The sequence below is a fragment of the Pseudonaja textilis genome, chromosome 3, assembly GCF_049901715.1.
Source record: "Pseudonaja textilis isolate UNSWEBS1 chromosome 3, rPseTex1.2, whole genome shotgun sequence".
Taxonomy (NCBI): Eukaryota; Metazoa; Chordata; class Lepidosauria; order Squamata; family Elapidae; genus Pseudonaja; species Pseudonaja textilis.
Genome location: NC_141992.1, coordinates 65041947 through 65056642, shown reverse-complemented (window position 1 = coordinate 65056642; position 14696 = coordinate 65041947). Strand labels below are relative to the sequence as shown.

At 36.0% G+C, this 14696-nt stretch overlaps 1 protein-coding gene across 1 annotated transcript in view; it reads right to left on the bottom strand.

The window, feature by feature from the left end:
* HOOK1 (hook microtubule tethering protein 1) overlaps positions 1 to 8847 on the bottom strand; it is a 30674-nt gene extending 21827 nt beyond the window's left edge. Inside the window, exons 1-4 of the mRNA XM_026707169.2 lie at positions 8651 to 8847; positions 3240 to 3325; positions 1768 to 1840; positions 174 to 224 (exon numbers count right to left, since the gene is read on the bottom strand). Coding sequence (XP_026562954.1) covers positions 174 to 224; positions 1768 to 1840; positions 3240 to 3325; positions 8651 to 8701 — 261 coding nt within the window. The 5' untranslated portion in view covers positions 8702 to 8847. The remainder of the gene's footprint in view (positions 1 to 173; positions 225 to 1767; positions 1841 to 3239; positions 3326 to 8650) is intronic.
* Between the last annotated feature and the right edge of the window lie 5849 nt (positions 8848 to 14696).

Below are 14696 nucleotides of genomic sequence, written 5' to 3'. Positions count from 1 at the left end.
TGATAAAGTCTTCATGGAACAAAATACTAGTAATAGAACAGCAAAGTTAAGCTCATCCATGGAAGTTTTACATGTATAGTAGACATGAAAATAATAGATAGAATATTCTACAAACTGATATTTATAACTAAGATGATAAAGAAGCATATTTTACAGAGTATGGTTTTTCATACCTCATGATAATAATCCATAATTCCTTGAAGAATCTTCTTCAAATTGCTAGCCTAAAATATTTAAAGTGACAATTGAGTGAGAATACACTATTTTCATATATTTGAAAGTTATAATTAACGTTTTGAAACGCAATCTTTATTCAACAAATTTAATTTCTACTAATATAATCATGTTAGTCTCACATACTATAACAAATGCAATATACCACTTAAAATACCATCATTCTAACAAAATCGACTCCACCAAAAGAAAATTTAGCTTTACAAATGTGATAAATCCAAGCACAGGGAATAAAGTAAAAAACAAAATGTAACACAATACTTTCATAGAGCAAGCAGATGCACACCCCAAATTTTTTTTGTCTGCTTTAGAATGGAAAACATTATTTTATTTATTAGAGAAAATATTGAATTGTTTTATATTTTGTTCAGACTTTCAAATTAAAACGTTCTATGGTCTATTATGGCGACATTTCCCCATCTCTTTATTTCTTCCTCAAGCTTGTCTTTCAGATGTGTAGGAGGTAAAACTCTGATGGAGAAATAATGTTAGGCAAAGCCATCCAAGTCATCCTTCAAATAAAAAGTCCAATGTCAGTTAGGAGTTGATCCCCTGGATGGATTGAATTTGTTAATATATTCCAGTCAGGCTTCAAGGAAACATTTGCTACATTTCATAAAAGGATTTTATATGTTGTTTATAATTGGTATTATTAGATACTTCAATCCATTTATAGTAACAATGTAAATTCATGAACTAAAATGTGTAAATAAAATAGAATTCAATAAAAAAGAAGCAACATATCTATGTACGCACTCGCAGGTGGAGGAAGATAGATGGAACTTGTGAAAGCAGCATCGTGAGCCTCAAAAATCACATAATTATTCCAATTATCAGAAAATAGGTGCTTTATTTGTGTCCCTTTATATTATGAAACATTATATTGAATCCTTTTCTATGGTAGTGTAATCTAAGGCATGAATGGACAATTAACTGCTCTGGAGGATCAAACAGGCCTGTGAAAATCCACTGCCCATATGTAAATTGGAAAAAAAATAAAAACAATGCACGCATGGCTTGGAGGGATCAGTCTACCAGGCCTTTAATGGCTATGATAGGAGGAATCAGTCTACTGCCCTTCTGGCAGGAGAGCCCAATCTACCCACTTTCTGAAGTGCGAGAGGGGCCAATGCATCTTCCCCCTCATTGGTACTTTTGGCAGTAAAGTCCTATGTAATTCCCACCAACCTCTCCCAAGCTGAACCTGATCTAGAGGTTTCAGATGCATTATCAACAGACGTCACGGTTATTATTTGAACCCCTAGCCTCAAAAGAATCCAGCAACCTGATCTATAGGAAAAACAAAACCCCATGCACAATCTAATACTTCTATGTTTATTGTTCTTATCTGGGATCTTTCCCAAGGATATAAAGAAGTTTAAGCAGAGTGATACATACAGCATGTTTCGTCTAGGAATATTCTGAATCACATGCAAGCAGTATCAAATAATCTAAACTATGTTTATTGATATTTTTAACATCAGTACTATAGCCTATGTAAATATTGTATGTATCGATAAGATAATCCATTACCTTTATTCTCCAGCTTTCACCAGCATCTACTTTAATACGGCTTAGCCAAGTTTTGTCAAACCAGGCAGGATCGCTGAAATAAAATCAGTCTCTATTAATATTTTTTGGGTGGTGAAACTGAATTTCACCGGTCAGTTTCAATCTTGTTTTTCTGCAACAATCAGTAACTAATGAGGTCTTATGTGGAAAGCAAATTTGACTCTATCTAGTGATATAGTGCTTTGCGGTTTAGGGGAGGTTTCTGAAAATGGAAAGGTGACAAGCACGTGGCTTTCTACTATATGCACCCCAGAATAGCTATGAAGTGACAAGAACCTTGAAGAGTACTAAAGCAGTATCTTTTCTTCCAACTTGCAATTTAAATTTAACTGCAAGTGAAATAGCCACACCCTTCTTCAGTTCTATAAACTTTATAGAGTCTCTAGAAGCTAATTCTATTTTTTACTCAACAGACATCCAATATTTATGGTATTGTAAAGTTGATAACTATGTACAGTTTTTAATGGATAGAATAATAGTCTTCAGGGTTTTCCATATATGTTTTAAATATTGTTTTGTACTTCTACAAGTGAGCTGAGCATGCTCTTATCTCCTCCATCTTCCCAGTCTCTTACGGTGGCCCAATTTCTGCAACTGTCACTTTCTCCCTATTTGTTTTCCCATATAGTAATATGGTAACGTACGATATTTTCAATAAGGTAATGCATGATACTAATTTAGGAATTCTTTTAAATAATTAACAGCCTCTCAGAAATTTATTTTCATTTAACTGAGTCCATGCTTTAATATAATTCAGATCATTTAAAATGATTCAGAGTTGTCAAACTTTGCAACACACAAAGCCCTTAAAAGTGTTAAATGCATGTGTGCATCCCCGAGTAAAATTAAATAAGCAATTATGATTGGCAGATGGTTCACTTCTAGCTATCCAATGTGTTTTGTTCAAGATTTAGCTCCCTGTTTGGCCTGAAAAGCTCACTTCCAGTTTGCCCACCCAGTATGCCTATCTAATATCTCTACTTCATGAGATGCACTAGTTGTCAGACTGTTTCTGGGTACATGTCAAGGTACTGGCTGTTACTTATACTTGGCATTTGGCAAAGTTACCTGATGGACTGCTTGTCTCCCATAGTATCAAGCTGACTGATTCAGCACTGGTACTTCTAATTCCTTTGACTAAACAATATCATCTATTGGGAAGAAGTGCACCTTTTCTGTAGCATATTCTACCCTCTGGAATGAGGTATTCTCCTTATTTTGCTGTTCATTAGAAAAGCAGTGAAGGCCTGACTCTTCAATGACACCTTTGATGAGGGGATTGAGATTCCCTGCTTCATTCTATCTGCTCTGTCATTCTTGTCACTTTTTTCCTTCTTTTTAATTGTATTAAAATTTCACTGTTGTGAGTCACCCAGAGTCACTGGGAATCAGGTGGCATGCATGTTCAATAATGAAAAATAATAATAACTTACATTTCATGAAGAACATGTGCCAGTGCTACACCATTTGTTAAGTCCTGTACTTCTCTGCAGGATTTAGCAATATTAAATGTCTGCAACTAGAGGAAAAGAAATCATAAAGTGATTAAGATAGCAAATAAATAAAATATGTCACCATTATAATAAAAGTAGTCCATCATACTGTGAGTCTGAAGTAGGCTAGCTGAGTGGTCAATTGCCGAATTATATGTAGAATGAATCTTTTCTCAATCAAATTAATAGTCTCAATCCATTTTAATAGTACTCCTGCAAACATTTCATCTGTACGGATATTAATCAATCAAGCAATCAGAATAGAACTGGAAGGGATCTTGGAGGTTTTCTAGTCCAACCTTCTGCTCAGGCAGGAACCTACACCATTTTAGACAAATGGCTGTCCAATCTCTTCTTAAAAACCTCCAGTGATGGAGCATCCACAACTTCTGGTGACAAGCTGTTGCAATGGTTAATTGTCCTCACCGTTAGGAAGTTTCTCCTTATTTCTAAGCTGCTTCTGTCCTTGATTAGTCTCCATCCATTGCTTCTTGTTCTGCCTTCAGGTGCTTTGCAGATATAGGTGGCAGCCCCTCCAATATTGGAAGTTTGCTATCATGTCACTCCCTAGTCTTTTTTTCCCCATTCCTTTTCAAGTTAAGGACTACCTACAATTTCACTCCCTTTTTTCACTGGAATAGGATCAAGCGAATTTTTGCTATCACAGAACCAGAGAGTGGATTGTAAATGGACAAAATCTGTTGACGCTTTATTCGTCCATGCTATTCTCTGGCAGCCGTGATTGCTTTGTGAGTGATTGATATGGGTACTAAACTTTGTTTAGATTTTGAGTAGATTTATGAACAAGAATCTTGGGCATTTGTGAGACCATAGACTTTACAGATGTTAAATGTTTCATTTACAGACTGACAGATAAGGCATAAGTCACGTAATTAGATATTATGCTCCAAATCAAAAAATAATTTTGATTAAGCTGGAATGAAAGGCTATACTTCTGCCGAGTGATTTTTTTGTAAGAGTAATTTTTTTATTATTAAAAATATTTCTGACAACAGTTGAATATCTGAAAGTATTTGGTGGAATTCAATGTTCCACAAAAGGATTTTGTCTTTTCTTCCTTCCTGTTGCCCTTTCCTACTTTTTTATTATAAACAAAGGTATCTGCAGATCCTAAGGAGAAGATTCATCTAAGAGACAACTGCAAAAACATCAATCTTCCCTCTTGTATTATGCCAGGAAAATCAGTTTATACTAGTAGAAATACAGTTTTTGCTCATAGTTTTCTTCTTTGCCTCACTTAAGGAGAATCCTCTGTACTGCATTACCATCATACCATAAGCAGGATCTGAATACTTAGGATGTACATGTATTGTTCCAATATAGAGCATTGAAAGGAACCTGTTCATTACAATCATGCTTATGCTATAATATGCTTAGGCACCAGCAGCTATTTCATTTTCACTAATCTGAAAAATATCCAAAGTTTGATATTTTAATTTCCCCAGCATTCCCATATTCTTATACTTATTCAGATACCCTTGCTCCTCATTCTAAGCATACTGCATATGCCTCTGTGGAGAAATAGTGATTATTTACTCTTAATATTTTTTCATGTTATTGGCAGCCACTTTCCTCCAGAATTTACCATTTTTATCTCTTAGTAAGAGCATACATTTATACTTAAATATAAGAACATATGACAGTATATTTTCTGGAGATTCTATGAAACATAAATTTACACTATTGATTTGTTATGATGGTTAATTTAAAACTTTAATTATTTTATGGACATCTTATTATATTTTTATTACTATTTCATTGAGTGCCAGAAAATTATGAACTAATTACAGTTTGGTGGGGCAGCAGCAATTTATTTATTTCGTGTATGATGAGACCATCAAAAAAGAGAAGTACACAATCCACACAATTGTATACAAAACTTCTACAGGGGTATCACAGTGGCCTCATAACTGGATATCCAATTCAGTTATCCAGGTAATTATATTAGATGCAGCAGTAGCAGCAAACACAAACCTAATATAATAAAGATGTGTAGCTTACACCATTTTGCTGTAAATAACATTAAGTTTTTTAATCTGTAGGAAAAAAGATTAATCCCCCCCCCCAAGTAGTTCTGCATAACCAAGAACTACATACAAGTATTAATATTTACAAGAAATGGTATGAAGTCCAAGTGTTAAGAACGTGTACTTCTACCTAACTGCCAACTATCTATTAGGATGAAATAATGCAAGGGGATGCAAAGTGACAAAAACTGTTAATGAAACCAGTTTTACACCCTTTCACTATACCCTTTTTACACTTGGTTTATTTTAGTCTAAAACTCTTTCACACGATACAAAGAAATATTAAAAAACAAAACAAAAAACTGGTTATAAACTATTTTGAATGATTTGGCAATGGCTAAACTAATGTTTTTCAAATTGCATGCCATGGAACATTGGCATTCTACAGAAATGAACACAGGTGTTGTCTACATTCTACAAAACAGTCTACAAAATCTTCACTGACTGTCTAACTGCCTGGCAACCAAGAAATTTAGGAAGTAATTGTCTAAGAGAGAACTTTTTTTTGTTTAACTTTAAAAGTATTTTTCTGCTTCACTAGGCTATCAATTTAGAAGCACCACTCCTTTTCATTTATTTCTCTATTATAGGAATGCTAGAGTATCTTGTGAACTACAAAATCACCATCTGTATCACTTGAGTGATGCATGCTCCCTTCTTCTAGAATATTGCCATATTCTTTTGGGTTCAAAGTCCATTTAGAATCAACCCAGTCTGTGGTAGTCCAGGAATAAGAGAATCTGACCAACTTAGTTTCCAACTATTATCTAAAAAGCAAAAAAATGAATCTAGCTCCACCAAATGGTTTTGGGTGTAAATCAAACACATTGCTCAAATGCCTTTTTGTTTGATATATTTGTATGAAAAAGTATTTTTGTACTATGCTGTAAAAAAAAAAGCAAGTAAGGAAGCCAATCAGTAAAGTTCCAAATTAAAATCACAACTGCTTAATTTGGATTTATTTCTGATGGAATGGTAATTCAAATAACTAGTAGCTTTTACTTGCTAACTTATAAATTACTTCTTATCCCTAGCAATATGAGAGCATTTCCATAAATAGCTATTATTGCTCTGGCACAAAGATCACTTTAAATTACTCTTAAAATCTACAGTTTGAGTCATCACAGAATCACCCATCACTGATGTTAAACAATCTACCTGTCACATGTTTATGTCATACAGCATTTGTAAAACAAGTAATAAATCAAATATAACTTCTTCCTCATCACATACAAGAAATAAAAATAATTGTAATATGTCTATTATACACACACGCACACACATTCTTTTTAGAACAGGCATCAGAATTTCATTTTTAATATATTACAGTATGTACCCAGAAAAAGTAACAATAAAGGTTATCTCATCTTAATCAAGCTTAATCAAGCTTCTAGTATACATACTGTAACTCAATTCTTGAGATATTTTTATCTCACCTTTATTATTTTTATAAATAATTCAAGGTGGCAAACATATCTAATACTTCTTCCGCTTCCTATTTTTCCCCACAATAGGTGAGTTGGGATGATTGGCCCAAAGTCACCCAGCTGACTTTCATGCCTAAAGCGGAACTAGAACTCAGACTCCAATTTTCTAGCCTGGTACCAGAGCAACAACAGTTTATTATTACTAATACTATACTAAACTGGCTCAATTAAAACTTTTTTCTTCCAAAATAAAAGAGCAAAGGGGCAATAATGGCTTATTTATCTAAACATCACCAGCAAATTAATTATTTTAAGAAAAGAGATATTAAGCTATCTGATTACAAGTACTAGATAATAAATGAAACAGAACTGAGTGGAATGCAAGTTATAATAAAGGACTGGGTTATTATTTATTAGAATTAGATTATTTGAATATTGTTTTAAATATATTGTAAATGAGATTTGTGCATTGTGCAAATATTTAATAAGGACAATTAATAACAACTTTGTTGATTTCTTGATTTTATTATTTTTAACCACCAATGTTCTAACATGGAGAGAAAAAACAATCAAACACCTTGCAATGAAAGTTAAAAAAAAAAGTTTCTAATTCCAAAATAAGACAAAACCTGTTTCCAGAAACGGCTGACAGGCACATCCTTCATATACAAGCTCAAAAATGCCTGCCTGAAATGTTCCCCACGTGAATATTTTCAGTGTCCTTACTTTTAGATCCTGCATAGTAAAATTCATCTTAATTCATACAGAACATATGCATTCCTGTGGCATATAACACAGCTTAATAATACACTCTTTTTTGAAATGAGTTTTCAGGTATATGTTGTTGGTCTATATTCTATTTCCTACAACAGCTAATAAAATGTCTCAAGAGTTATTTTCAAAAGCAAAGAAAGGGTGAAAGGCCTACCCGAAGTTTTCCATTTGCAATGTATTAAAAATCATTACTGACAGCTTTATATAAAAGGGTAAATTTTCACACAAGCTTTGACAGAACCTGAAAGCATAGTGGAAAGCCTCTATTAGCTATCATAGCCTTTAGATTTTCTCTTCTCCCTTTAATAAGCACGTGTCTCTAAAGGAGGTGGGATTCACCCCTTACATTATCTTCCATGATTTCCTCCTACCGCTGCTTCCCTAGAAAAATCCGAGATGGAAGGAAAACAAGATTCACTCCATATTGACTATTGAAAGGCGGTATTAGAAACCTGTATGTCTAAAAGTGCACCGACACAGAAGTCCAATTAGGGTTCAAATGTCCCCCTTTCCCCCTCCCTCCAAACAGGTTAGTTACACTGGAGAGTTACTCACTAGGTTGAGTAACCATTGAGAACCATTTTTAAACTTTTATTGAACCACGAAAGGGAAGCTCTCTTGGCAAAGAGGTTCCCCATAAACGCGTAACCGGGCAATTTTTACGCAGAAAAGAGATCAATCAGGTCAGCATTAAACACGCAAGTCAGAGGGGCGGGTTTGCGGGGAGCCAGATGGAGGTGGACCGTGTGACCGTTTGAACACGACAACCCGCATTCAGGTTATGAGAGGAGAAAGAGGGAAGCGGCAGAAGAGCGCGGAGATCTCCATATTGGATTTGCAGCTCCGCTCCAGGGCAACGTTCCTGTCAGCGGGGCCGCCTGATGGGAACGGCGCCTCTCCCCCACCAACGGCGGGTGCTCTAGCGACGGCAACTCTCGTGAGGGGCGCGCGGAACCGGCTCGAGGCTGCAAGGAAGACGCAGCGCGCGACGAAGGCGAAGGGAGGGGGCGAGGGGGGGCTCCTGCTCGAATTAGACCAAGAGGCGGGGGGTGGGTGGGCTCCCCTTCCCGCCCCCTGCCTCCCTCTCTCCCTCGCCACTTGCCCAAAGGATGAGGCTGTCGCACAGCAGCTGGTCAGCAGGTTTCCTTTCCATGACGGCGGCCTCCCCGCACGAGATGACAACCGCGCGGCGGCAACGGCAGCAACAGCGCCGCCACCAGGGTTTCCTACGCAACGCACAATGCGCCAACGCCGAGAACAATGCGCAGGTTGCGTGTCAGTGACGGCCGGTGTTACCTTAACTTTAACCACACCCCCACCCACCGACCATTAGCCCCTCCCCTCATCGGGTTTGTCTCTGAGGTTTCGGCCGGAAGCCGGCCAATTAGGAGTTAGGAAAATCAGGCCGACGAGGCTTTATTGGGCCGCCTTCCAGCTCCTTGGTGTCCATCCAAAAGGCGGCTCCCGGGAGAGGTTTACCTCGAATGGGAAAGGAGGCGGTCGGACTCGCGGGGGTTGGCTAGGGCGACCCCTGCAGGACTGATGCGGGAGCGCTTGGTCTTGAGGTCCGAATTGGGGTGGACGAAAATGAAGCTCTTCCGTTCACCTCCCTCGCCGATCCTACCAGGCGTTAGCCGGAGCGTTGTGGGCGGTTCTACCCATGCGTCCCCCTCCCACCCCCGTTTTTATTTTGCTTTTCTTTGGCTCTCTCGTAATACCTGACAGAAACCTGAAGTAAATGGAGACACGGCTGGGGAACCAGTGGCCTCCCACTTGCTTTGGGGACGTGTTGGGGGGGGGGGGGTCCTCTTCCTTAAATTTAAATTAAAGATTTTCATTCTATTGAACTGCCAAAACTAACTCAAGTATTGAGTTAATATTAACTAACTCAAAACCACACCACATAAAATAGTCAATGTCCCTAGGAGATAATGTGAGTCTTAAATTACTGATAGAAGCTATTAGAAGTCCAAACAAGATCTGAATTAGTTTAATCCTACTTTCCCATGCTAATTCCACCTCTAGAAAATAAACTTCTGCTTAGTATTACTCACCAAGACTGCTGCTTCTGATTTCTATCCATAATTTAAGATATTAAATCCTAATAATTTTATAAAGGGCCCATGCAAAAATCATATTGCCCAGAGGCAGAAAATGTATTTAATTCCCCTCCCTCTATTTAGAAATATTAAGTTCCTGCAGATTGTTTTAGAATTTTTTTGAACAGGAGAGCAGCTTTAGAGGATAATACCTTTCTATTTTCAGTAATTTTGGTTATCTTTTTAGTTTCATTTTTCGATGGAAAGCAGCACTGTTTGTTGCTGGACAATACGTAACTTTATCAAACAATCCCATTGATGTCTTTTTCAAGAGAACCTTAGATAGTTAGGCTTAAGGTACAATCTATTCACTCAAGTAATTCTCAAGTAAGCAAGAATATTTGACTATTATTTGGTGGGTAGATAGGCTCAACTATTATCACCTCATTTCTCCCTAAATAATATAAGATAGCCAAGTTACCAAAGAGTTTTGTTTTAATATGCGTATCTCAAACTACAATAGACCAAATTCAGAATTTCTTTTTTTCCCCTTCTATTTTTTATAGCAAGCAAGGATTATTATACAGTTACTTTCTTAAAACCTTAAGTTCAGGGCCAGTGGGAATTGTATTGCACAGGGAGTCATAGTGGATGACACTGAAAGCGACAGTCTCAGTGTCCAACTGCTTTCATTTTTAAAAAAATGGATGTAAGCAACATTGAGCTCCTGGAAGACTTGTGCGGACTAGAAATATTACACTTCCTGCATTTAACATGTTAAAAAGAAAATAGGCTGGAAACTTCTTCCTGACTTCGTCACTCTTCTTTTATACATGCAGAAAACTAAAACACACATGTACTTGGGAGCCCTAAAATGTTATGGTGCCCAAATTGGCATAGTCCAGTAGTAGAGAAATCTAGCTATTGATTATGTGTGACTTATTTGTTAAAATTTGCAAAAAGAAATATCCTAATATGTTTACATACTGTAATGGAACTTCCCAAGTACAAAAAACATAATCACGATTACCTTAAATGCATCTAGCTCAATAAATTGAAATAACAAATAGTAATATCTTCTGAGTTTTCACCTATTTCAATTTGAATAGTCATGTGAAAACAGATTTTCTTGACTATAGATATACATGTTATATGGTACATTTGATAATCTATAGACAACATTTTTGTGCCAATTTATATTATAAATACCTTTACTTATATTGTTATTCCAAAGTAAGCAGAGGCAACATTTTTAAGCCCACAAGTGAATGTGAATGCATTAAAAAATGCTGCCATGAAAACAGGGTTTGCCTATTGATTTTTATTTGAAAAATTTATGCAGATTTTCAGGTTATACATCAAATAACAGCCTGACTATAATCCATTTTTCCAGAATGCCATGGTAGTATTTTGTATCCAAAAGTACTACTCATAATACAAAACTATTACATCATATATTACCATCTTGATTTTGTGTTTTTTTTGCCCGAGTTGCATCACTATGCTTCCCAAGTTATGCTTCCCTACTTATCACTGCTCTCATCACGAGCTTATGACCAGTTTTTCTAAAAGCATGCGGGAAGAGAAGAAGCAACTGATTTGACAGGATGTAAAAAAAGAAGCTTTTTTAAAGGACAGATTAGAGGCACTTAGCTTTTCTGATAGGAATATATATCAATACATGAATTACGCATCGACAGGCACTGTCATGATGTTGATTATATTATAATTGTATGATAACATATTTGAATAGTTATTGATGGTTTTAACTTCAATGTGTCAGCTGAATATTTTCAAAAATGCTCATACACTGAAAATGGGTCATTCAGCTCACTTAGTAGAAATGTTAATCCTTTCTCATAAGATTAGCCACTTCAAAAATGAAAATATGCTGTGATGTTAGACTAAATGTTTTTATTTTTGTAAGTGTTTTCTTGTCTTTATCCTATTGTGCAATCAACTGATGGATATTAACAAAATCATGTATCAATCCATGCAAAATAATTATTTCAAATGCTACTGGAAAAGATAGCCAGTTGGTTGGAAGGAAAGTTAATGCATGTCAGAACTGCAGTTATTTTCCAGTTCTTTGTATAAAAACACATTGGAGAATTAGCAATCCATGTATTTTACCTTTGCTAAATCATCAATAGCCACAGAGACTACAAAGGGAGACTGAGAAAATATATGCTCTTTATTCAGCCCTGATTCTATGAAATAAATCTCATATTTTATGCTCACATTATGTAAAATAGTATTAGTATAGTAGATGGCAGTTCATTGGACCCAATTCACAATACTTCATTTATTTGAGTAGCAATATGGCTAAGGCATTTATTTCCCAATATGATTTATAATAATGGTGAAGAGACAGATTTTATATGGATTTTGAGGTCTCTGGCAAATAAGCAGCTTTTCCTTCAATAAGGATGAAGAATTTTTCACATTCATATCATGTGGCAAGTTACTTTGAAGTCAACTTCTGATTTCTGATTTTGTATACATATCAAATATATCAGATGTACTATATATTGATACAAAAATTATTTTACAATGTGTTTGTTTCCTTTAAATGGATATATATATATATATATATATATATATATATATATATATATATATATATATATATATATATATATATATATATCAATACAACAAGAGCACTTAATATTATTAATAATTTACATTTAAAGAAAATTATCTAATTTTCATGGGGGGATTTAATAGTCTATAAATTTATTTGGAAGAGAGTGCATCTGTTCTCAGAAAAGGTCAGGATAAAAAGAAAACCTGAGATCAGAAGCAAGGTTACCATTCACTATCTGGTATATTGTGTAATGTATCTGGTTACATCGCTCTATTGTAAATATTTTGTGAATGGGCAAGCAGACAGATTTGCAGGAGTCTATATGATATCCTTTCAAATGTTCATGTGTTTACTAGTTGTGTGGGTATATTGTGCAGGGTGTAGCAAAAGTTGGGCCCTGTAAGCCCACTGCAGTATATTAATTTTATTAATAATTTATTTTTCAGATAAAATATTACTCTACTTAGGAATATTACTGTGAGGAGAAAAGTGCCATTTTGCAACTCCTCCACTTTGCAAGTGCCAAAGGATAGTAAGAGGAAATTGTGAAGGATGATATGATGTGAACCTTCTTCATAAACTCTTTTAGCATTTTCAAAAAAACTGGAAGAGGTTTTTCCACAGGGGCCCTTGCATCAAAGTTTCTTCCAAGCTGTGCAAGTCTTTGAAGAAGCTACAGAGGGGCCATGAAGCACACTGAATCAAAGCAACATCCTTCATCCTTAGAAACCCTTTGTGAACTTGTTTTGAGCTGCTGCTCTCAAAATTTCATTGAACCAAAGCATCTCCACACATCTGTGTTCATCTGTTTCAATTTGTCTTGCTGACTTAAAATGTTAGATGTGGATTGGTCTTTATTTTATTTGATAATGTAATAAAAGAGAACCAATCCATATCTAATCTTTTTAGCTTTGTTGGATACCTTTGACAGGAGGGATTTTGTCCCATCAGGATGCATTTTTTCCATACAACATGAATAACAGATTTAGCTTTTGTTCTTGGAATAAAACACTAAAACTTCTCAGGAGGACTGGGGGTGAGCAAAGCACTGTAATTGTTTACAATGCCTCAAGCATAGTTATAAAATGATGCTTTGTTCTATCCCAACTGAGGAACTCAAGTAATCTTGCTAAAAACTGGCTTTAGGATGGAGAGACCAGGCAGATCTGATTCCTAGTAGAACAAATCACTGTCTGTCCTTTGGAGAGTTTAGTGCAGGAAGCAACAGGTTGTGCAAACTCTCAGTTTAAAGACTATTTCTTACACATGTCTATACTCAATTGAGATCATGAGAAGGTTGAAGAACAAGTTGATTTCTTATCTCTGTCTTTGCTTGCTGCTGACTCTAAAATTATTCTGAAGCTATATAGATCACCTAAAGGTAACATGACCCATTTCATCCATCCTGGGAATCATCACAAGTAGGTAGCCAGATAGCAATAGCCATAGCACTTAGACTTACAGTATATACCACTTCACAGGGCTTTACAATCAGGGGTGGGATTCTACCAGTTGGCACCTATTCGCTAGAACCAGTTGTTAACATTCTAAGCAGTTCAGAGAACTGGTTGTTAGAAGAAATTACTGGCCTAATCCTGTAAGGAAGGCAGGAAGGAAACATTCTGGTGTTGCTTACAGAAACTGCCTCTCCGTTAACCCTTATTACATTCTTGGCAGGACTAGACTTCCTGTCTCAGGAACGTCTCTGGAATTTTTTCCCCTCCTTTGCTGGTACTTTGCTTGTGTGGAGTGACCATTCAAAGTTCAATAACATGAACACCAAGTCACATCCACCCAGTCACATGAACACCAAGCCATGCCCACCACCTAAGCCATGCCCATAGAACCGGTTGTTAAAATTTTTGAATCCCACCCATTTACAACCCTAAGTAGTTTACAGAGTCAGCATATTGCCCCCAACAATCTGGGTCCTCATTTTACCCACTTCGGAAAGATGGAAGGCTGAGTCAACCGAACTGGCTTGAGCCTGCCAAACAGCTGGCAATCGGCAGTTAGCAGAATTAACTTGCAATATTTCATTTTAACCACTGCTCCACCATGCCTCTTTGGAGTTCACATCTACATTATTAGATGTATTGATAGTATTTCAGCAATAATCTTTCCCTTAAAGTAGCCTGTCTGTATTTATATGCATTCTGACTCTTTTGGCAAGGGGAATGAATTATACCTCCACTTTGTAATTATGCAATTATTTGGAGATCCAATATCCTCCTTTTGAAGCTTACTTGATAGCGTGCTTTCTTATTAAGTTTGCAAATATGTCCTAAAATTGGACATATACATTATTTCTAATTTAATATCTCTTAAGATCTGGAATCTTTCTGGAATCACTAAATTATAGTTTTAATGATTTAATTCTTATAAATATGAGGAACAAATACTTCCACAAGTATTTGGAAATCCTACAAAACCGAGACATTAGTCAAACATGTTAATGATTAACTAAATTAAATGGCCCATCTTAATAAATTATGGGCTGTGACCTTCTATCACAACAC